At 43.5% G+C, this 19,944-nt stretch overlaps 2 protein-coding genes across 2 annotated transcripts; one reads left to right on the top strand and one right to left on the bottom strand. All coding sequences in view use genetic code 11, as the record gives it.

Annotated features, from left to right (window-relative positions):
* Positions 1-6,226: 6,226 nt before the first annotated feature.
* Positions 6,227-11,675, top strand: EGR_06878 (Serrate RNA effector molecule; the record flags this gene model as incomplete). Its single annotated transcript, XM_024496127.1, has 10 exons — positions 6,227-6,525; positions 6,565-6,731; positions 6,802-7,013; positions 7,099-7,623; positions 8,551-9,501; positions 9,578-9,852; positions 9,903-10,017; positions 10,508-10,890; positions 11,341-11,393; positions 11,602-11,675. The coding sequence occupies 10 exons, from the start codon at positions 6,227-6,229 to the stop codon at positions 11,673-11,675; spliced, it is 3,054 nt and encodes a 1,017-aa protein (XP_024349439.1).
* A 532-nt stretch (positions 11,676-12,207) lies between these two features.
* Positions 12,208-19,202, bottom strand: EGR_06877 (cAMP-dependent protein kinase catalytic subunit alpha; the record flags this gene model as incomplete). The annotated part of the gene is made up of 9 exons (XM_024496126.1): positions 12,208-12,351; positions 12,742-12,906; positions 13,108-13,230; positions 13,440-13,535; positions 14,482-14,608; positions 16,138-16,220; positions 16,300-16,398; positions 16,819-17,004; positions 19,113-19,202. 9 exons carry the CDS (start codon positions 19,200-19,202, stop codon positions 12,208-12,210), a joined length of 1,113 nt encoding a protein of 370 aa, XP_024349438.1.
* Positions 19,203-19,944: the final 742 nt, after the last annotated feature.

Here is a 19,944-nt window from a genome sequence, read left to right as displayed (position 1 = left end):
TAGTAACATACTGGATTGGTAGCATGTGCAGGTTTGCATCCGGTTCTACATCCTTATTAGCAAAACAAAACGTTTTCCTTGATTTGCATCTGACATTCTTTTACAGAAGCTAGGGAGTCAATGTTTTTTTGCTTTGTGTTGAAGCATTTCGACCAAGTGTAGATTAGAAGACAACAAATTGACCTTCAGTAGAACGAATCTACGAATTCGTCTTCAAAGTCAGCAAACTTAAGACTTCTACCACATCCCTATGGAGCCATATGTTATAGGTCTCTTTGTCAGGCACACCTAATGTCTTGATGATGGTCTGTAGCGAACAAAGTTTATACGTCAATTTTTTTTTCTTCTGAAACATCCGTCCAGGTTTCTGCTCAGATCCTCGTAGTGAATAAAGACTTCCATTACTATGATGAACTGCCTCATTTACTATTTTAAAGGAGGATGAGGAGCCAGAGTGGTAATTTCTCTACAGGTGGCTTAAATTAGTTATGTGTAGGCTTTTACCCGCTCCCCATCATAATTCCGTGGGTATTAAAGTGAAAAAATAGTCCCGTAGGCTCTACTCGGTTCTCTTTCACAACCGGTCGAGCATGTTAGATTAAACCCTTTACATAAGCTACGTTTATAAATTCCAACAAACGGTTTTAAGCATATCTTAATGTTCTGGCACAATTGAAGCCGCCTCATTCGCCACCGGTTCTGTCCACTTTGCTTGGAGGGACAATTGTACCTCCCTTCCTAAGGCACATGCCGGCAGGGATGAATTTGTCCACCCATCAGCAAGCATGGAAAGGAAGCCACGCCTACAGCTTTGGTGTGGCTTACCTAAAAGACATACGGAGGGTTCACTACAAGATGACATGTTCTACGGCAAATTGGGGGAAAATTAGAGGTACGTGAATGCCCCTTGGGATAAAAAGTACGCTGAAGAATTGGCTACTAGCTGGTTGTCAGAAGGAGGACAGCTTGATGCTATCCATAAGCAGCGCCAGGTGCGTAGGTGTACTTTTAAGGATCGCAAATTCAGAGGAATTTAAACAATCAACAACCACCATTGCATTTAGAGTCTTCTTACAGCGGAAAAAGTCGTCATGTAACTCTCATCCTACATCATTTCACAGGAACTCCTCCTTTGTGGAGAATATTTATTGTACAGGAAGATGATTAAGACAAAACGAAGGTTAAGAAACTGAGCGATGTCTGCTTTAATTATGCATGAGAATTATGTGGCATTGGAGTCTACTAAGCCTTTTATGCTACTGGAGCAGTGGTGACCGCTTGATGGGATGAAAGCGACACATCCTGTTCTCCACATCTAATTGATAATTTGGCCACTTCTACATGCACGTACTAAAAAGCGCCTTCACTTTGAATCCTCATTCATAAATTTTCTGATTAAATTGGGTGGAAACAATCCTATTCGGTGTGCTTCATGGGCCAAGTTTAACTCGTTACGAGGAGATCAGTTACAATCTTCCCCTCCCCTCCTCTTCCCTCTTCTTTTCTTTCAGATTGGAAGATGTAACAAAACGTCTTTTGATGAAGGTACACAGATTCGGTGAGAATACTTTCAGGTGGTCGCTTAATTTGTGCCATTTTTCCGACATTTTGGATGAAACTTCTCAGTTGGACTTGTATAACCTCCAAGGAAAAAGATATACAATGCTCGACACATTGATGGTGTGGTTTTACTGTAATTATTCCACCTACCCGACATCTCGAACCATCGTGCATCATGTATTGGTCGAGCCGGATGAAATTCAAATCCGCCTTAATCATAAGACTGGTGAAGGTGAGTGGTGAATAATGTAGAAGTTGCTTGTCAACTCATTTGCTTAGCCTGGCCATTTGGATGGATCGTGGCGATAAAATCTTTCAAAGTTGGCTCGGTAATGATGAAGAAGACCCCTTGTTCTTGATCTTGAATACTTACTTAAAGGAGCCAAGAATTGGACTGCGAGTGATGCTTGACGTAAGTGTTGAGTCAAGAAGGTTATGCCCTCACGCCAACTGTGAAAGATGTCGTGGCACCAGCTACCGAGGGAATGAGTGAGCTATGCCATGCCAATAAGCCCATCATCCTTTTTTATTGCTTTCTAACTGACTAAACGGCTGGTTTGTTTTGAAGAAATGGCTTTTGCATTCCAAACCGTTGGTTGAGTGAAGGAAATACATCATCGGTCCACTCGTTAACCCCGGGCACACCCCCTACACTTCCAAGGCACGCGCCACTGCCTTGCCACAAGTCTGTATCCACTTTTATAACTCTAAGTGTGTGCGTGAGTTTGTGGCGAATTCCAAACAAATTTGTTGCCTGGCTGAAGGCCAAGCAATTGCGGCTGAGATTTCTCTATTTTCCGACATTTTATACGACAGGGAGGACGGAGATGGAAAAATCACCCCTACAAAGTGACCAAGAGTGATTAGCTAGCAACTGCCTTATAATGGAAGGTTGGGAGGTGACGAGGACCCGCCTCATTTTTTCTTTCCTCCAGAGGCTACTTTTTTTGGAAGAGATTGTAGTCAACTGTTCCACGAGGCAGTGAGCAATCGCCTTGAAAGGAGCCGGCAAATGCCACGTTGTTTGCTTCTAGTGGCAGAACAGGAGTCGCACGAGGTATTTCCTTACCCGGTAGCAGAGCTACACCAGAGATCCCAGAAACCAATCTGCACGAGAATGGGAAGGTTTGGCTATTGTTGTGTATCTTTATACCTATCGGCGCACTGCTGTGACCCAGTTGACAGAAGAACCAATAAATGTTGCCACCTTTTCTTCTAGCAGGGAAAAAGTGCTCCAAGGCGCATATTTTTGTTGCACTGCGGTCAATAAATCACCTTTGTGACGTGTAAAACGTGTTGGAACATTAACAGAGGAAAAATTATGAGTTTTTCCACTTTGCAACACATTTTGGTGGTTGTTGTGCTACTACAGGTCGCCATTTGTAAGTCGCATTTGCCTTAACCAATTCTTGATGGTAAATGCTGAAAAGCTGGACAGCTTGGAATGCTGCAGTGCGAGGAATTGACAAAAGGTTTCATTTGGTTGGTAGCTTGAGTAAGGAACATACTGCAAATGATTTTGAGGAGAAATTGGAGGGTCGTGGATTTATACCATTTCTAAGCAATGAAATCCAGGACCTTATCTATTCGACTATCCCAAATCCATCCATCCATCCCCACATCCCTTAACCATCGCGGAATCGTTCACCTACTCGTCAGTCCATCCATCTCCGTCGAATTCTTGCATGAAGGATATGTTTGCCTGTTGACCTAAATTGAATCCATTCACCTCTCTTAGATCCACTTCTTCATGCAATCATCCCTGATTTCTTTAGTAAACACATCCTTTTATCATGAAGGTCAAATGAGCCCCAGCAATCCAGCATCTTCACGAAAACTTTTCCACACTTCCATCACATACTCTTCCTTGCACTGTCCGCCTAATGCCACCAAGCAAGCAGAATAGTTTTCGACTGTCTTCATCATCACTCTTCGTTCATCACTCTCTTCGTTAATATCGGCAAGATATTACCAGCAACTGGCAAAAGTGGTTGGCTCTACACCGAATGCGTTCAGTGTTGACCCTAGTGGCCCCTAGGTGGGTCTAGCCGTCTACAACCTTTTTCCAGTGAGCGGCGATGACTTCATCGTTTATCGCATCTACTGTGCCCGGTGGTGGGGCGTTCTGTAAGACGCAGTTTCTCCGTGACCTTAGCATGGAGACCTGCAAGTAGGCAGGCCGTGCATCGCTTCGAAAAATTATCTTTCCGAAACACTTAGGAATTTGTTTTAAACAAATTAATATGGAAGATTATTTGTTCTCCTTCCAACTTCCCCTCAATCTATTCAGCCCACTACCCGCAGATTTATCCATCAGGTGGCAGCAAATAGGGAAAAGCTGTTCCGTATCTTTCGTGCTCCCCTGAGGATCGACTCTAAGAGGTTGCACACCTGTACCATATGACTACTCGACTTTGGAGGCTCGTGATTTCAGTAGGGATGAGAAGGTTCTTTGTGTATATGAGTAGTAGATATAAGTAGTCTGTGTCCAATTCGTTCAAGCTCTGGTTGTGGATCCAGATAGATGCTGCACCATGGCGTTGTTCCGTGGATCCATCAACTTGGAATCTGCCTGTCAGCCCACTTTGGCGAATGCATTCGTCGCTCACAATTAGGTGCAGAAATTTCTATCATTTTCATCTATCCATTCCATGTTTATTTGAAAACCACAGACCTACCCGATTGTCTGTCGACATATCCATCCATCCCGTATCCATCCATTCGTCCTCTTTTGATCTGATCACGCGTTCGCCTTAATTAAATTCATCTATTCTTCAGTCACATCTATTCCTATGGTCTTAAAGTAATCACAAAGCTTGGTCGCATAATTTTACGCAAAAAGCGCAATGTTTTATCACCAGCTGAGTCCTTTAAAGGTTTGACAGTTAAAATGGGGTGATCGCAGAGGGTTTAGCTGGTGGTCATTCGAATACCTTTAGCGAAACTCTCCATAGTATAAAACGCAAAGTTATGCGAGATTGAAGGTAATCGTTGTGCTCTTCTTTTTTAGATTTGACAAAGGAATGCACAATTGGATTTGAGTGTATTGCAAAAGACAAGGTGTGTTACCTGTATGAAACGCAGTGCTGTCACCCCTTCGTGTGCATTCCCCTGAGGTATGGCGTTCGGAGAGGCAGATGCCAGTAACCTTCATTTAGCCCCAACAAAAAATCCATTTTTCCAGCAATCATTTTGGCTTAACAGTCCAGTCTTTGTTCAGATGCGCACCTCACCACTCGAAATTTGCCATTATACTGTCACGGATTCTCAATTCCTCTGTACCTGAGTAGTGTGTTTTACTCCATTCTGCTAAAGTGATTTTGTGTTTTGTTTGGCTGTGTTAAACAACCCAGGCACTTTAGATATGGCGGGTTGAACATACGCCCTGCTCTATGGCATCGCTTCCGACGCTAACTAGCAGCCTTCTGGCTCCTCTGTACGCCAATAATATATGTGCCTTTTAACTACTTGGGCTTATCGCGACCCCGTGGAAGACACGATGCACTGCTTAAGGGAGGGACTCCGAGAAGCAAATTTTAAATATGCCACAAATGCAAAAAAATACATTTGAGCATCAAGAAAATAACAAATATTCGTGCATTTTCAGAAAATGCTTTGTAAAATTATATGCAAAATCCCCTTCCAACGTTATCAGTGGTAATACAACTCAAAGGGAAACAACAGGCGCCAATTGTGCAGATCTCATTGTACTGTTTACAAGCTCTACTTATCGTACATGCTTTTGTTTGAGTCTCTAAAATGGAAGACAGTTTTTTACTCTACTTATATCTTTTCATGCGGGAAGGCATTACTTCTCATGAAGTGCGATTACGAAAGGAAGTATAAAAATAGGTAGAAATAATATATTTAAGTAAAGAGATTACACCGCATATTTAAATGGAGGTAAGTAGAGAAAACCACCCTTCATACTTACTCTCAAATGATGGTAGGAACAGAAGAACAATGAAAGGAACAAACATGAGAAGGTTGCACAAAATGAGGCTCGAATAAATGCCTAATAAATACTTAGGATAGCCATTAATTACCCGACAGAGAAGCACGTTTGTCGGGTGGGGAAAACTATAGGGTATAAGCCGGGAGATTGATATACTGTTACGAAAATTTGTTCAATACAAAATGTTCGGCCCCGAATCGAGTGAGCAAAATATGGGATTTCATTTGTGCAGACCACTCTTTTGATAGGAGACGCGATAATTTTTTAAGCAGAATTCTCCATATTAAAATGAGGAGCTTACCATTTGTATCCGCAGAGTTAATTCTAAAGCACTTTAATGAGGAAGGCATATAAATACGTGATTTTACCAACAGAGTTCAGGAAATAATACAGTAAAATAAGTATTGTGTAGTACATCATATACTTAAAAGTCAAAATTGCAGAATTTTAGTTTTCTTTAACATCAGTAAGCCTATCACATCTTCCCATGAATCAAGATAATTTTCGCACCCATTTATTTTGATTACTTACACCATCTATAGTCCATTATTTATCTGATTTGACGGAATAAAGTTTCATAAAATGAACGAGTTAAAATGGAGCATTAAAACGAGATTTAATTTATTGTCGATTACAAGGATAATTTGCCGGTTTTTTAACAAACGAATTAAGGACAGATTCCCGTCAAGCGACTGCGAATAGCGCGCGCTTATGAAGCGAGCGATGACTGTGGTTGATGAGAAAAGCAGAAGTAGACGGGGCGGCTCACAAACGAATAATTGTGAGCAGTCCGACCTATTCGCCATAGAAGTCATTCAAAAGAATGAAAGCACTACTTTTCTGCAGCCAACATTTGCCCCCAAGATGATGCGTTTGTCAAAGTTTTTGGAGCCTTTTGATGAATCCTCCTTAACGGATGAGGACGGTGCTCAAAAGTACAGTGCATACGTTGGCGGATTTTTAAAAGACCAACTTTCAGATCAGTTCGATCGTCACAAAAATAGTGCATGGTTTGTCTAATTTCCTTACGCAAATTTTGTCATTTGTAGGTTTCGTGACAAATACCACCCTGACTATATTGTACCAAAAGAGAAACAGAGATCCACACTGGTGGCACGTTTTGAGGTTTTTAGGAAAATGCGTGACGAGGGCTTTTTTAAGGGCATCTCTTTGGTGTACAAGGAAAGAGCAGCCATTACGAAACTTCTTGATCAATGTCAGTCCCCAGCATATATTTTTTGCTTATAACTTTTTTTGACTCACTGCAGTGTTTTTTTCCCTTTCAGTTGCAATTTTGTTGTCCGGTGGCACCTCTGAAGATTTAGCTGAATTGGACACTTTTGATCCAAGTTCTCTGGCGACGAACGGTAATAGCGTAGATGCGAGAAGGCAGACATCTCAAGCATCTACAGCCATCACATCCCAGCCCCTAAAAAGGCGATCATTGACGCCTGGATCTAGTAGGCATTCACCAAAGAAGTCTACCAAGCGCAACCGTGTATGTTGGAAAGGAGAAATGTGTAACATCCTTTTTACACTTACGCCCTTCACCTCTACCTTGCTTTCCTTTACGGAATAATCAGAAGAAGACGAGGGGTGAGGGGGATGATAATAACGAAGGAAATGATAGCGACTCCAGCGCTTCTAGTTCCATCTCCTCCGCTTCTTCCTCTGCCTCTGCTGCTTCATCGCATTCTTCGTCTTCTTCATCGTCTTCATCATCAGCAGCGTCCTCGTCGCATTCCGCGCGCTCTCGAAGTCGCAGCTCCTCTTCCGTCTCTTCCTCCACCTCCTCATCATCTGCCTCTTCCTCTACTTCTTCGTCTTCAAAATCGGCGTCACCTTCAAGGGCGGACACTGTGATACAGAAGGAGGGGAATGAGGAAAGCATGGAACGTAAGCAGGAGGATGAGCACCATAAGGATGTCAAAGTGGGAGTGGAAGGAGCTGTTGAGAAGATGGAAATTGTCGAAGGGAAGGAGGAGGAAGTGGGTACCAAAGGGGAGTACTCGAAAGAGGCACCCACCCGACCTCCACCGCTTCATGTTACGCGAGTTGTCTATCTGCCCTACCTTCCACTCAGCGTGCATCGTGCTACAGTTGAAACAGTGAGCTGGGTGGTCCCTTTTTATCGCTTCGACGTGTTTGTAGAGTTGTCAATACTCAAGTGCCCTTAAGTCTAAATCAAGAACATGATTTCAAGGTTTAGAAGTAATTTACTTCAATTAAAAACTCTTGGGCCGATTTTGTGTTGATTTTTCGATGTGGTAACGTTGAGGTAAGCTTATTTTTGAGTTTTCTTATTTTCACTGTTTCTCGTCCCTTCCTGCGTAACTCTTTCCATGTATTGACCGTTTTTTTCCGTGAAGAGTGGTTTCATGATTCATAAGGCCTTTGCATTTATTACTTCTGCGTGCCCTAGAAATGTCGAGTAGATAGCGAGTGGATCACCTCACGCAATTGTGACAGGTAAAGGCTACTGTCCACACAGAGGAACAATTGAAGAGCAAATTTCGTTTTTGCTTCTTGTCTGGTAACCTAGATGGTGTGAATGTTGAATCCTTAGTCCGCAATTCGGATTTTAACAGCCCTGTTTTGGCTTACCTATGGTTGAATAACTCGCAAAGAACTGGTTTCGGCACTGTTTAACCGCTTTATATCCTAACATCCCAAAAGGAGGAGAAATCGTCCCAATTTTTTTTGTAACATGTGGTAATCAGCTATCAACGCTAGGCACTGACTCCTCTACTAAACGACTTCCTCAAGAGTTTACATTTAGTAAAATGATTCAACATATTTGTTCTTTTGGGTGTTTCTTTAAAAGAGCATCGTTTTCAGTTCGTTTTAACTGTACATTTACTCTAAATGGAACATTTACCTGACAGTGTTCTCCAGAGGTGAATTTCCATGCTTTCCTACCAATATTCTACTATAAATGAAGTGGGCACCAATTTCCCCCTTTAGTATTGCTTGAGGAAATGGAACATTTCATTATTGATGAATGGGGCGAATGATAGTGTTTATCTCTTCTTTAGCTGCTCTCCGAACATCCCGACTTTCTCCGCTTCGCTTGTTACGAGCCAACTCCAGTTCCAGTAGCCCCTAATCAATTTCTCAGTGACGGCCCCGTCTCATCACTCGGCGCTTCCCTCATTCTACACCGTCCAGCCTGGATCACATTCACAGCCACTCCCACCTCCCCTACTTCCACCCCACCTCTTGAATTTATCCGTCTTTTGGTCTCTCGTCTTCGTGCCGATTCCTCCTCCTCAGTTCCCTCCGAGGCGAGCCACCTTGCTGCCGCCCTCTCGACCGCAAGCACTCTTCCCGGTCCCTTCAACTTGGACCGTGTTCGCGCTTCAACACGCCTTGCTACAACTCTCATGGCTACTGCGAAATCCACCACCTCTCACTTCAACCCTATTTCCAGTAAGTCCGTAATGCGTCGCCATCTGGTGATGGCTGCACGACTAGTTGGACGTTTGGACGAGGTGTGGACCCCGTGGAAACCCCTTGAGGGGCAATCGGATTGGTCTATCCCAAGGTCATCGGAGCTGGATCCCCGATGGGGCAGCTTGATTGGCGCTGCGAGTGCGCTGGTCGGTCTAGCTGCGAGCACAGGAAATCCGTTATTGGAGAATCTTACTGATTATCTAGTGGATGAGAGTAACCCGGACGAGGAGGTAATGATGCTACCCGCAAGAAACGAAAGGAATTCCACAAGGGAAGAAGAAGAGGAAGGCGATGCTGAACTGGCGGCAGCGTTGGACCAGCTCTTGCTCTACCTCCGTCTCGTCTACTCTGTGGACTTTTACGCTCCAGCTTTGTATCCAAGAGAGAGTGATATGCCCCATCCTTGCGGTATTTTCCATGTTCGACCCTCGAAGCTGCCTGCAACGGCGACGGCGCCGACTGTGCTGAGATTAATGCCGTCACCGCCGACACCAGTCTTTGGTAAGGAGGCTTCAGGACGCTCTGCTCATAAGGTGAGATAGAAGTCTCAACTGTATAGTTTCATCAGCCAAGTCGTCAGTTAAATAGTGCCTTTTACTAAAATCACAGGTATTTGCTCGTCAAATCAGTCGGATATTTCGATTTGTCACTCCCCTATCCGTGGGGACGATAGCGAAGCTCCGAGAGACCGAGCAAAAGGAGGACGCTTCCTCCTCCGCCCCATCGGCAACAAATTTGGTCGAAAACGCCGAACAACAGCAACCATCGGAGACGCGTGAAATGGATACAAACGAGCGTCGATTGCGTCTCCTCGGCTATCGGGATGCAGCCGAGGTTGTGGAAGCCTTCATCAAGGCCAATACCAAACGGAAGAAGCGGAAAGTGTGCGTTTGGTTGCCTCATTTTTTTATAAATTCACGTTCCCTCCTTTTAGTGACGTAATCTGGGTGTGTCCGTTGTCCGACAAGAAATTTCGTGGCCCAGGATTCGTGCGAAAGCACATTTTGAACAAGCACGCGGAGAAGGTGGAGGAGGCGAAGAAGGAGAATGTGAGTGATTATTTTTCTGCTCTCCCTTTTTGCTTCTTGAAGTTTGAGTTCTCTGTGTGTGTGTGTCACAAGACAGTCGAGGACAGTAACCCTTTCTGGCGTTTGATTTGTCCAATTCTGTCCAGGTGCATCTGGCTTGTTTCTGGTTTCCTTTAAATAGTGAATGGCTCTAATCATCAGTTGGCGCTCATGACTCAGTGGTTTTAGACACACATCATAAGCAGTTCCTTTTGAATCTTTGCAATGAGCTCAAAGCCGAACACGCCGCATTACCAACCACTGTGCCAGAACTCAAGTCTGGAGCAGTTTCACCGCCGCTGTCATCGATATGGTGCTAATTTGCTTCATTTGTAGGACAGATGTGGTTGCAGGTATCTCCGTTAGTAAAGCATGGAGGTACGGTGGAGCTGGCAGTGGAGCTCCACGTAGAGGTCTATTTGCATACACTCCGTTTACTTGATTGTGATTAGCGTTATTTTTTCTTCCACAGGCCCACTTCTTCAACAATTTCCTTCTGGATCCACTGCGACCCGAGTTGATGCGTCCACCTCGAAGACGCCTTCCAGTTCGCAAAAGAAGTATCGGTTATACCACCGCTGCTGCAGCTCCCTCTTCTGTCTCCTCCGGAGCTGAAGACGATGTTGGAGGTGGAGATGTTCCACGAGGCCGTCAGCAGGCTTCTGGTGGCGGTGGCGGTCGTGATGACCTGCCACCATCATCACATTCTACACGTTATTGGCATTCACGTAGTAACGGATTTGGTCGCTCCTTCAATCGTGGTATTTCCGGCGGAACTAGTCAACGTCGCTATGGCCGACCGAATCCGTGGGTCGCGGAGCAAAGGTGGGGCGGTGGTGGGAGCAGGTACTACAGGTGAGTCTCCTTTTCCCCTCGTATTTCTACTCTTCTCACGTCATCATTTTTTGACCACCAAATGGGATCCTGTCTCCGATTTTGCAGGCATGAAAGCAATCGGAGTAACGGTTATCGGGATCTGGACGCACTATATTGAATTTTAGTGTTTAATCTGCGAGTTGTTGCTATGTAAAAGTAATAAAAATGTCCTATTTATACTCTGCCGGCGTACTCCTTTTGACAGGCGAGTAGTATTATCTATGTAATAGCTGAAAGTCGGATGATGTGAAAGTGCTTGAGGCTTATAAACAGAAGGGAAGACGGCTTCCATGAGATTGGCCTTTCTCGAAGGCCTCTTTGGATGATGGTTGAAAACGAGGGGGTTTTTTGTGGACCACAGAGCCATCAGCGAGACAGTATTTGAGGTGGCTTAATGAAGCCCTTTCTGGTATTCACTCGCCTCCCTAGAACGTGGCGAGCGATCGCTTCTCCATTGGGGGCTGGTAAATCAGTACCTTCAGGTAAGTAGATGCAGGTGGCACCTTCACAGACGCTGTCACGCTTTTTGGTTATAACCTTGTTTTACTTGCTGTTAATTATGCGGGACTGGAAATTCGGGTAGCTGCCAAGTGTCGACGTGCCGGTTCAGGTGACTCACATTGGATGCCCTCCTATACCATCGCTTCGTGCTGTCCGACTAGCAAGGTTTGGGTTTTTCCTTACCTACAGTGGGTTTGTCTAGTGCCACCACTGATGTAGCTTGCCCAATTGTTCGGGAAGACGCGAGAGGTCTGCCTAGTTAGACGTGTGTTTATCATCGCTGTTGCAAGAGGATGCTTTGGAGACTGCTATTTGAGATGACATGAGCAGAATGCCATGGAGACTGCGGCCATGTTATCCAAGGTGTTCTTGGGGGGTCTCGCTGCCACCACACGATCCCAACTTTGTTAAATAAGGGAAATGGAAAAAATGGGGAAAGATTCTCAGAAACGTTTTCTTTTAACTAATCAATTTTATCATCATCAATCTGGCATTCCTGCATGTCACTATGTACACGGTGGATAGGCAGGTGGACATACTGGTAAAAGGGTAGACAGACGGGTAGACGATGAATTTGGAAAAGGAGAAAGAGGTGGAGATTTCAGAGGAGTTTTTAATCAAGAGTAAAGGAAAAGGAGGAGGTAAAATCATCCCCTCCAGTCGTTTTGGTGGATGATTTTTTTCTTGTTGCCTTTCTGAATGCTACAAAAGCTGTCATAAATGGGGGCGGTTGAGGTGGGGAGGGATTGAGGAGCAGAATTCCATTTTCCATCTATTTGAGCTTTTCTGGCGACGCTAGAAATCCGCAAATTCTGCTTCGTAGAGGATCTTGGGTGTGGTGGTGGTGGTGGTGGCATCCACGATCTCCTCTTCTGGGTAGTCATCGAAGTGTGTAGCGTCTGCGTCATCCTTCACGTGGGGTACGTAAGGCGGCTTCACCTTGAAATTAGGAAGAAATCAATTTATGGTCCTCTTGGGTGTATCCAGTGTTTCACTTCTTCATGGTTGCTGGAATGCTGACCCTCAAGATACCCAACGTGGATTAACTCCTCGAAACGGTAAGTGCTCGTACCCTTACCACAGAAGACCTCGTATCTTGTGCCGTTTTATGAAAAGTCATACGTAAATCAAGGATCCAGACTTAGATGTGACCCGGAATCATAGGAACGGCTACCAAAACTGAGATATCAACAGTCTGGTGGAATATCACAGCAAGAAGACATATCCTGTGGATGACTGAGCCTACACCAAATCCTCAACAGAAAAGCTATCGAAATGTAGGCGGGACTGTCCTTTACTTGGGGTTTATAGACAATGGAATCCTCTCACCTTGCGGTCCAGAATGTCAATCCAATCAATGCTGGTGAACCAGACGTGGCTCTGGATGTCCGCTACACCATTTCGCATGTTACCATAACGTTTTGTCGTATCGCCTTGAAGCAGGTTGCTGAGCAGAGCTCGGGCATCCGTACTCATGAAAAAGGGGAATCGGACCTAATTTGACACAGGCAAAAATATCGAAACAATTCAGTACTGTTTGAAAACTTGACAGGAAGTCAGCCTGGAATATACTGGCTACTAATACGTTTAAGTAGAAGATAAATTATTGAATGCACCATTGATTCTACTGCAATTGGTCTGGCCCTCAACAGCTAGGCAGCAACGGGACTTTTTATTCAAAAAGCATAAACATACCTTTCCAGCAACAATTTTTTCGTAAACCTGTAAAGCCTGATCAGCAAAGAATGGGGGGTAGCCGGCAATCATCTCAAAAATCAGAACGCCAACAGCCCACCAATCGACGGCCCGACTGTAGCCCTAAAGAGGACAGAGAGCGAACAGTAAAGAACTGCATCCTTCGCTGTTGGTCTGCTCTAGCCTATTTACTTAGCACATAGACAGAATGGGAGTTTGTTTATGTTGCTTCCTTACCGAATACTAAGTTGCTTTGATCTATGCTGTTTCCATGGTAGCATTGCATGACACATGAATTTCAAATGATTGCAAGAAATTAGGAAAAAACTTACTTTGCTGAGGATGATTTCGGGGGCAAGGTATTCTGGAGTTCCACAAAGGGTCCAGGTTCTGCCTTTAACGACTTTTGCAAAGCCAAAATCGGTTAACTGTAAAAGAGGGAAACGCGATTACTTGGTGTTTACTTAAATCTGTCTAGGGGCGATCAAAGCAAATTAGGTCTGCCCGATGGCAAATAAAAGCTGGACCATTAATTTTGATTTAAAATTGAAAGGTGATGTTGTATTTCTTGTAGCAAAAGTACAACTTTCCTCAGTATACAAAGGAGGATTAAGGCTGGATTAAGATCAGTAACCCTTCCCTTCGTTTCAGCCATAACATTAGGCAAAAGTGGGAAGACCATTGACCTAATCAAATTGTTCTTTTGTAGAAAGGAAAGGTAGCCTTTGGTAAAAATACGCTACTTTAAATTCGGTCTTTAAAGAAAAGCAAGCAAACAGTCTAATCTGATGCAATAAGTCAATTTTTCTAGAACCCGAAAAAATTAGCAAGGGCTTAAATTTGCACTGCGCTTCGAAAGGGGGCATTGAATGTATGATAAAAAACATGAATATTCCACCCAAAATTTAGATAACTTGTAGTGTGTGAAAGAATTCGGCAACCTAATCAATCAATTTTTTTGAGATCTTCTTCACGGGCACTTTCGATCCCACAACAATTCCACTCCTGATTTATTTTGTGAAATAGCCTCATCAAATTGTAATTATCAATTCTTTCTTTGAAGTTTCCTTCAAACAAAAAATTCCAATGGTTTTTGACGAATACGTGTATGTCTCTTATTTGCTCTATATTCGTTGAATTAATTTCTTTTAATTAGCTTTTTATTAGTAATTTGCAATTTTTGCCGTTAGGTTTGTTTCAACTTTGAATTGTTTGGAAAATATTTTTCTCACAATTTTCTTTTGCTTTTTTGTTTACATACAATTTATTCAGATGCTTTTAGCATCTATTGTTTCTTTATATTGGTCTTTGACCTTGAAGACCACCAATTAACTATCGGAACATGCAGTTAAGATTATTCAAAAGGGAACTAACTTTTAGATATCCATGTTTATCAATGAGGAGGTTTTCCGGTTTCAAATCTCTGTAAGCGATATCCATGGAATGCAGATATTGTAGCGCAAGCACAACCTGAGCTCCGTAAAACCGTGCTGTGTCCTCTCTAAGCCCCATCGACAAAAAAGAGCATAAAGTTAACATCAAAGCCAAAATTAGCATAATTAAAGTGTCTAGGGACGTCAGACATGCAGAGGTGATGCATCAGAATTGTCGAAGTGATACATGCGTTTGGAACGTGTGGACGGAAGTGTTCACATTCGCAAACCCTAATGAGGTGGTCAGTCAAGCGATTTCATTGCTAGAATTATGCGCCATCTTCGTGTTCTGCTTTACAGATTGACTTGCATGACTCATCTTTTCCAGCAGTCGCTTTTATTGCCAGGTGGCTATTTCACATTTTCTTAGCCAGTCTTAATGTCAACGCTGCTGTTTTCGAGAAGGAAAGAGGAGAAAAAAGAAACCAAAGCGCACGTGTGCATTTGTGGCAATTTTTCGCCTCTTAATCAGAAAGCATATCATAATAAGTGTGCATGTATGGTAAGCTTAAAAAATGGAGAAATGAGGAATGCCCACAAATTAGTAAAACTCACCCCCAAATTAAGTTAGCTGGCAAAAACAAGGGGGGGGGGGGGCTTTTTTCCCTTTTTCACCTCCATGCCTTCTGACAAATGGGGGGAGAGGTAAAAACAGAATCGGCTTTGGACCAATTTTCACAGTTGCAGTCTACACACTAGTACCTAGTGTCCGTCTAAAGTTTCACCGAATTACACACGCGGTGCTTGCAAAATAATGCAGCATACACGGCACGATGGAAGATTTATGCTATTAGAGAGAGGGCGGGCTTCACTGTAGCTAAAAAATGCCGCGGGTAGACAATTGTCCACGCAGCACAGCGGTCACGAATGCTGGGCCGATGAATGCCACGTGGTCACGTGTTGCAGGCTCTGCCATGCTGGCGGTGGCTACCATAGCCTTGATCCACCTTTGGTGTCATTCATTATGTATAAGTAAATAAAATTGTCTTGTCTTTTGGGGGGGAGGGGTCGGGCTAAATAAATTTCGCATCCATAAAAAATAAGATGACGCAGGAGGTAACACAATGAGAGGATAACAAAATGACTATGGTAAATAAGGCGACAGGTTGGATGCCAAACCTGTCCACGTGCCCAGTCAGTGGTATGAGCGATCAAAGGAGTGAATGGCAAATGATACTAGGTGTTGTCTGGCTTCTCCCTCCTGTTTTTTATCGCCAGTTTAGCCTCCTCTAAATGACGTTACCTCTGTTTAACAAGGTCTCTCGAAAAGTAGTCACAACCGAATGACGTCTTCCGTCTAAAGGTTAGACGCAGAAACACAGAAGTATGTAGTATATATGCTTCTCATTTTTTAACTCAAATCTCAATGGCTCCGGGGCATGACTCATCAACATTCCAGACTTTTGGTGATATTTAACAAGGAAAAAAAAATTAACATTACAATATTTCTATGAAATCTTAAAGGGATAAAAAAGTACAAGAATATTTTTAAATAAGTCTTCAAGTAAGATTATTGCCATTTCAAGTCTATTAATAGAAAAAGTTTGCTTCCCACCACCCACACACAGATTTGAGAAGTGATGGGTGGCAACCTTACCTAAATTTTCCTTCTCTTCTAATGAGAGAGAATAATTCACCACCATTGATAAATTCAAGAGCCATGTAAAGGTTTGAATTGTCCTGAAATGAAAAAAGGGGGAAAGAAAAAAGGGAACAAGCGAGGAGAGTCACCGCATTCAAAATCCGCATCACCACGTACCTTGAAGTACGTTTTGAGGGCGACAATAAAGGGGAACGTAATGCAGGACAAGATTTTTTTCTCATTCAAGGTGTGCTCCACCTGCTTTAATTTAACAATCTATAAAAGACAGGAAAAAAGAGGGTGATAAATGCAAAAAACGAGTTTTTTTAAAAATAAAAAGCTATCCACCGCTGTAGCATTAATGAGGAGCTCTAGTGAGATTACTTCTGACGGAAGTTGTTGCCTTGCATGACTCCTGTACAATGTAGAAGTGGGTGATTTTGAAAGCTTTCATGATTATGCTTCCCCCTGTACCGCTCTGCCACTCGGTTCCGGTGATCTGAAACCCTCACCGAACTGCTGACATGTTTGTTTTGGGCCTGTGTGTCCGATAATAACAAGGACAAGACCTTTGATGTCTACTGCTACTGAGTGCGTGATTGGCAGCATTTGATCACAAACATATACAGAAAAGCGTCTGTCTGATAACTTTGCCTGTGTCCTCCTCCTTTGAGGTAAGGAAGTTAAAAAAATTACCTTGGCTTTCTGCAAAATTTTGATGGCGTAATGCCGCCTGTTGTTTTTGTGTTGAGCCAGACAGACGCGACCGAAGGAGCCCGTTCCAACGGTCTTAATGCATGTGAAGTCGGATAGTTTACTTGTGTGCTGCATGAGGTGGAGAAAAAAGGAGTTAGCAGCCACAGTCCAGTATTCCACAGTCTTCTAAGCACACCTATATCCATACTGGGAAGTAGCCCAGGTGTAAACAAAAAGGGGAAGTGGTTAGGCGGACAAATAATTGGAGAAATTGATAGATGAGTCAGGCTAGATATTTGGTAAAAAAATTCACCGATCCGTGGTAAACAGGTTGACGGATTCGTAGATTGGCAGGTAAATGGGTGAAAGGATGGACAAATGGGCGATAGGCGATCGGTAGATGGATACGGAATGGATAGATAGATCAAAGGGTACGGATCACAAAGTATCCTGACTCTTAAAATCGCGGAAGTAAAAAACCTCTACAAACGCCTTCTAGAACCTTCTTCACCAATTGATGCGGTAATTTGACATGAAGTTGTCGCTGAGGCAGCCTTCAAGTTGAAGGAGTTGAGGAGGCTCGCGCATGACAGATGACGCATAGTTTGACAATAAAATGACAAGCACATTAACTACACTCGAGGTTGACTGCACTTTTAACGGTGTCGCATAGGGTGACTTAGAGCATATCAGCTTGGTGTGGTTACGCATTGACAACACTGCCTACCATCTACGGTGGTACCGAGAAATACCCACGACAGATGCTTCACACACCACCAAAAATCAATAATTTGGAGAAGCGGTTCTGCCAGTTTTGGCAGGATAACGCCAAATCAACTTTACTTGCCGGCGCAACGCTGAATTGTTTGTCTTAGCCACCAAAAGGAGTTGCAAATAACTTTCCTTCGCCTAAAAAGTTCCTTTATACGTCGATCGCAACGAGGTGTTTGGGCAAAGGCAAAAGGGGGTAAAAAACGTAAGTCTAATCTTGCGCCTAAATGCAGTTGCGGAAGAACAGCAAAACCCTACGATCACGTAACTTGGCTACGGGGGCACAATTGGATTTACCAAAGCTACAAAAGAAGGAAGAAAGTGACAGATGACGAGCCGGTAGAAACAATGATGAGGAAGGTGAACACTTCAAAGTAAGCCTCAGTCTCATTCGGTTGTCGTCGGGTGACGGCACGAAACACTGTGCTTGTTTAGCCCTCAGTTTCGGTAACACGGGCATCGAAGGCTCAACCGGTTGTACTTCCGCTGGGCGGAATAACCTCTGGGCCATGCCGGTAGCCCCTCAGCTCTTCTGTACTTCGGTAATAAGGGAAGGGGACGGTGCACCGCAGACCAAATGCCCTCAAGAAGAAGCAGCGCAAATTCATAAAAATTGTTATAATTGGGTGGATAAAGTAAAATAGTACTAAGGAATTCACGAGATATGGAGCGAGCCAAGGGGGTGTTGAGAAGGAAAAAAGAGGAAACCAGCAGCTCTCGACAAATTGATTGTATAGGTCACTGACCAAAAACACCCTTTGACAATGAAAATTCTGACAAGCAATTTCAGTCGAAAAAGAAGGAAGGATCTTCCTTCCCAGGTATTAAATAATAAATGGAGCAGACTTTATGACAACAAAAACCTCACAGCAGGCTATAATTAACCCCAAAGCAATCGTCCCTCCACACATCAACAAAAAAACACGTCGCCTGAACAAAAAATTAGCAAATTTTGGGCAAAAGTGGTAGCAAATCAGCTGCGAAACGCTGTTTGTATATTTATTTTGTTTAAATAGCCGGATGGAGGAGAGAAATAGGGCCAAAATCAGGCAAACACCAGACTGCAAACAAAAGGGGCAAATAACAAAACCTACGCAAGAAATTTCGGCATCTCCCACTTGCGTTGTCTATTAACCGTTTAAAGAAAATGTTTGTTTGTATTAAAGAGAGGATTGAGATTTATCCGAATACTTTGCAATCGACTTAAAGAAGAATAAAGTTATGTAAAATGCTTAATTTTTTTTAAACAAAACATGCACTTGATTTATATGCATTTTTACAATAAAACTGTAATAACCTGTAGGCATTAATTAGTCTCTTTCTTCTCGGGGAATATTTTTAAAAATGCCTAAATTAGCTATCATTAAACTTTACAAAAATAGCCTACCCAAAATGACAAAGTTTTCAACGTTTGTGCATAAAAGAGAATAGATTTAATGGAAACTTCAGAAAATATTCAAAAGCAGAAATACGGAAGACGAACTGACAAGATAGAATAAAGAAAGTCCAAACGCGGTGCGCACTAGTACTTTTGACATTCCCATTTGTCTGATGCTGCATCGCAAGGGCGTCGACCGCAGGACCAACTCAGATGGCTTAGCGCTCTTCCACATGCCCGGCCAACTTAACTGTTGCTGCGCAGAAGGCGCTGTCCTGCCCCAACAATCAGCTAGCACTGACTGACAGAGAATAGGCTATCGCATACTTGTGACAACGATTTCATGTGAGTAAAGTAGCGGCGTCACATATTTGTGACAGTGATCGTGAGGAGGTCATAACATTATGCGAGTTGAGGCGAACAAAGCGTCTTAGCTGGGCTCGTTATGAGGTAAGGCTGCCACGAAGAAGAGAGGAGTTGGATGAACACGTCTTATTCGTCATTAGTATGTGAAGACAAACGCCCCCAGGTAGCATCCACCAAGGGCTGCTGTAGTGTTTCAGTGAGTCCCACCGTCTGCCTGCTAAATTGGTCCAATTCCTCCGATCATCCATTCATGCACTGCCGTTGCGTTCGGGCCTTGACTTCTCCCCCGAAGTCGACTGTAAATTTGACTCCTATTCTAACCCTTCACCAGCTGCTTCAGTCATCAATTCCTGCTCTCGTTTTATGGCCCCGAATTTGCCTTAGCACTTCAACACCACGTCCTTCACTGCGTGCAGAAACACCCCAGGAAGAAAAAAACTATTATTCCTTTTCGGCTCATTCTTCTCCCTTTTCTGCTAAGCTTCCGGCTTACATGTGAATAGCGATCCTTTCCCTATGTCCATATAAGGAGTCCCGAAGTCTCGCTACATTCTCATCTCCCTTCCTCCTTCCCACCCTACTATTCGCCTCCCTGTAATTCTCTCACCCCC

The sequence above is a fragment of the Echinococcus granulosus genome, assembly GCF_000524195.1.
Source record: "Echinococcus granulosus chromosome Unknown EG_S00065, whole genome shotgun sequence".
NCBI classification, from domain to species: Eukaryota; Metazoa; Platyhelminthes; class Cestoda; order Cyclophyllidea; family Taeniidae; genus Echinococcus; species Echinococcus granulosus.
Note: the sequence above shows the minus strand (reverse complement) of the source record. Positions and strands in the feature narration are given on the sequence as shown.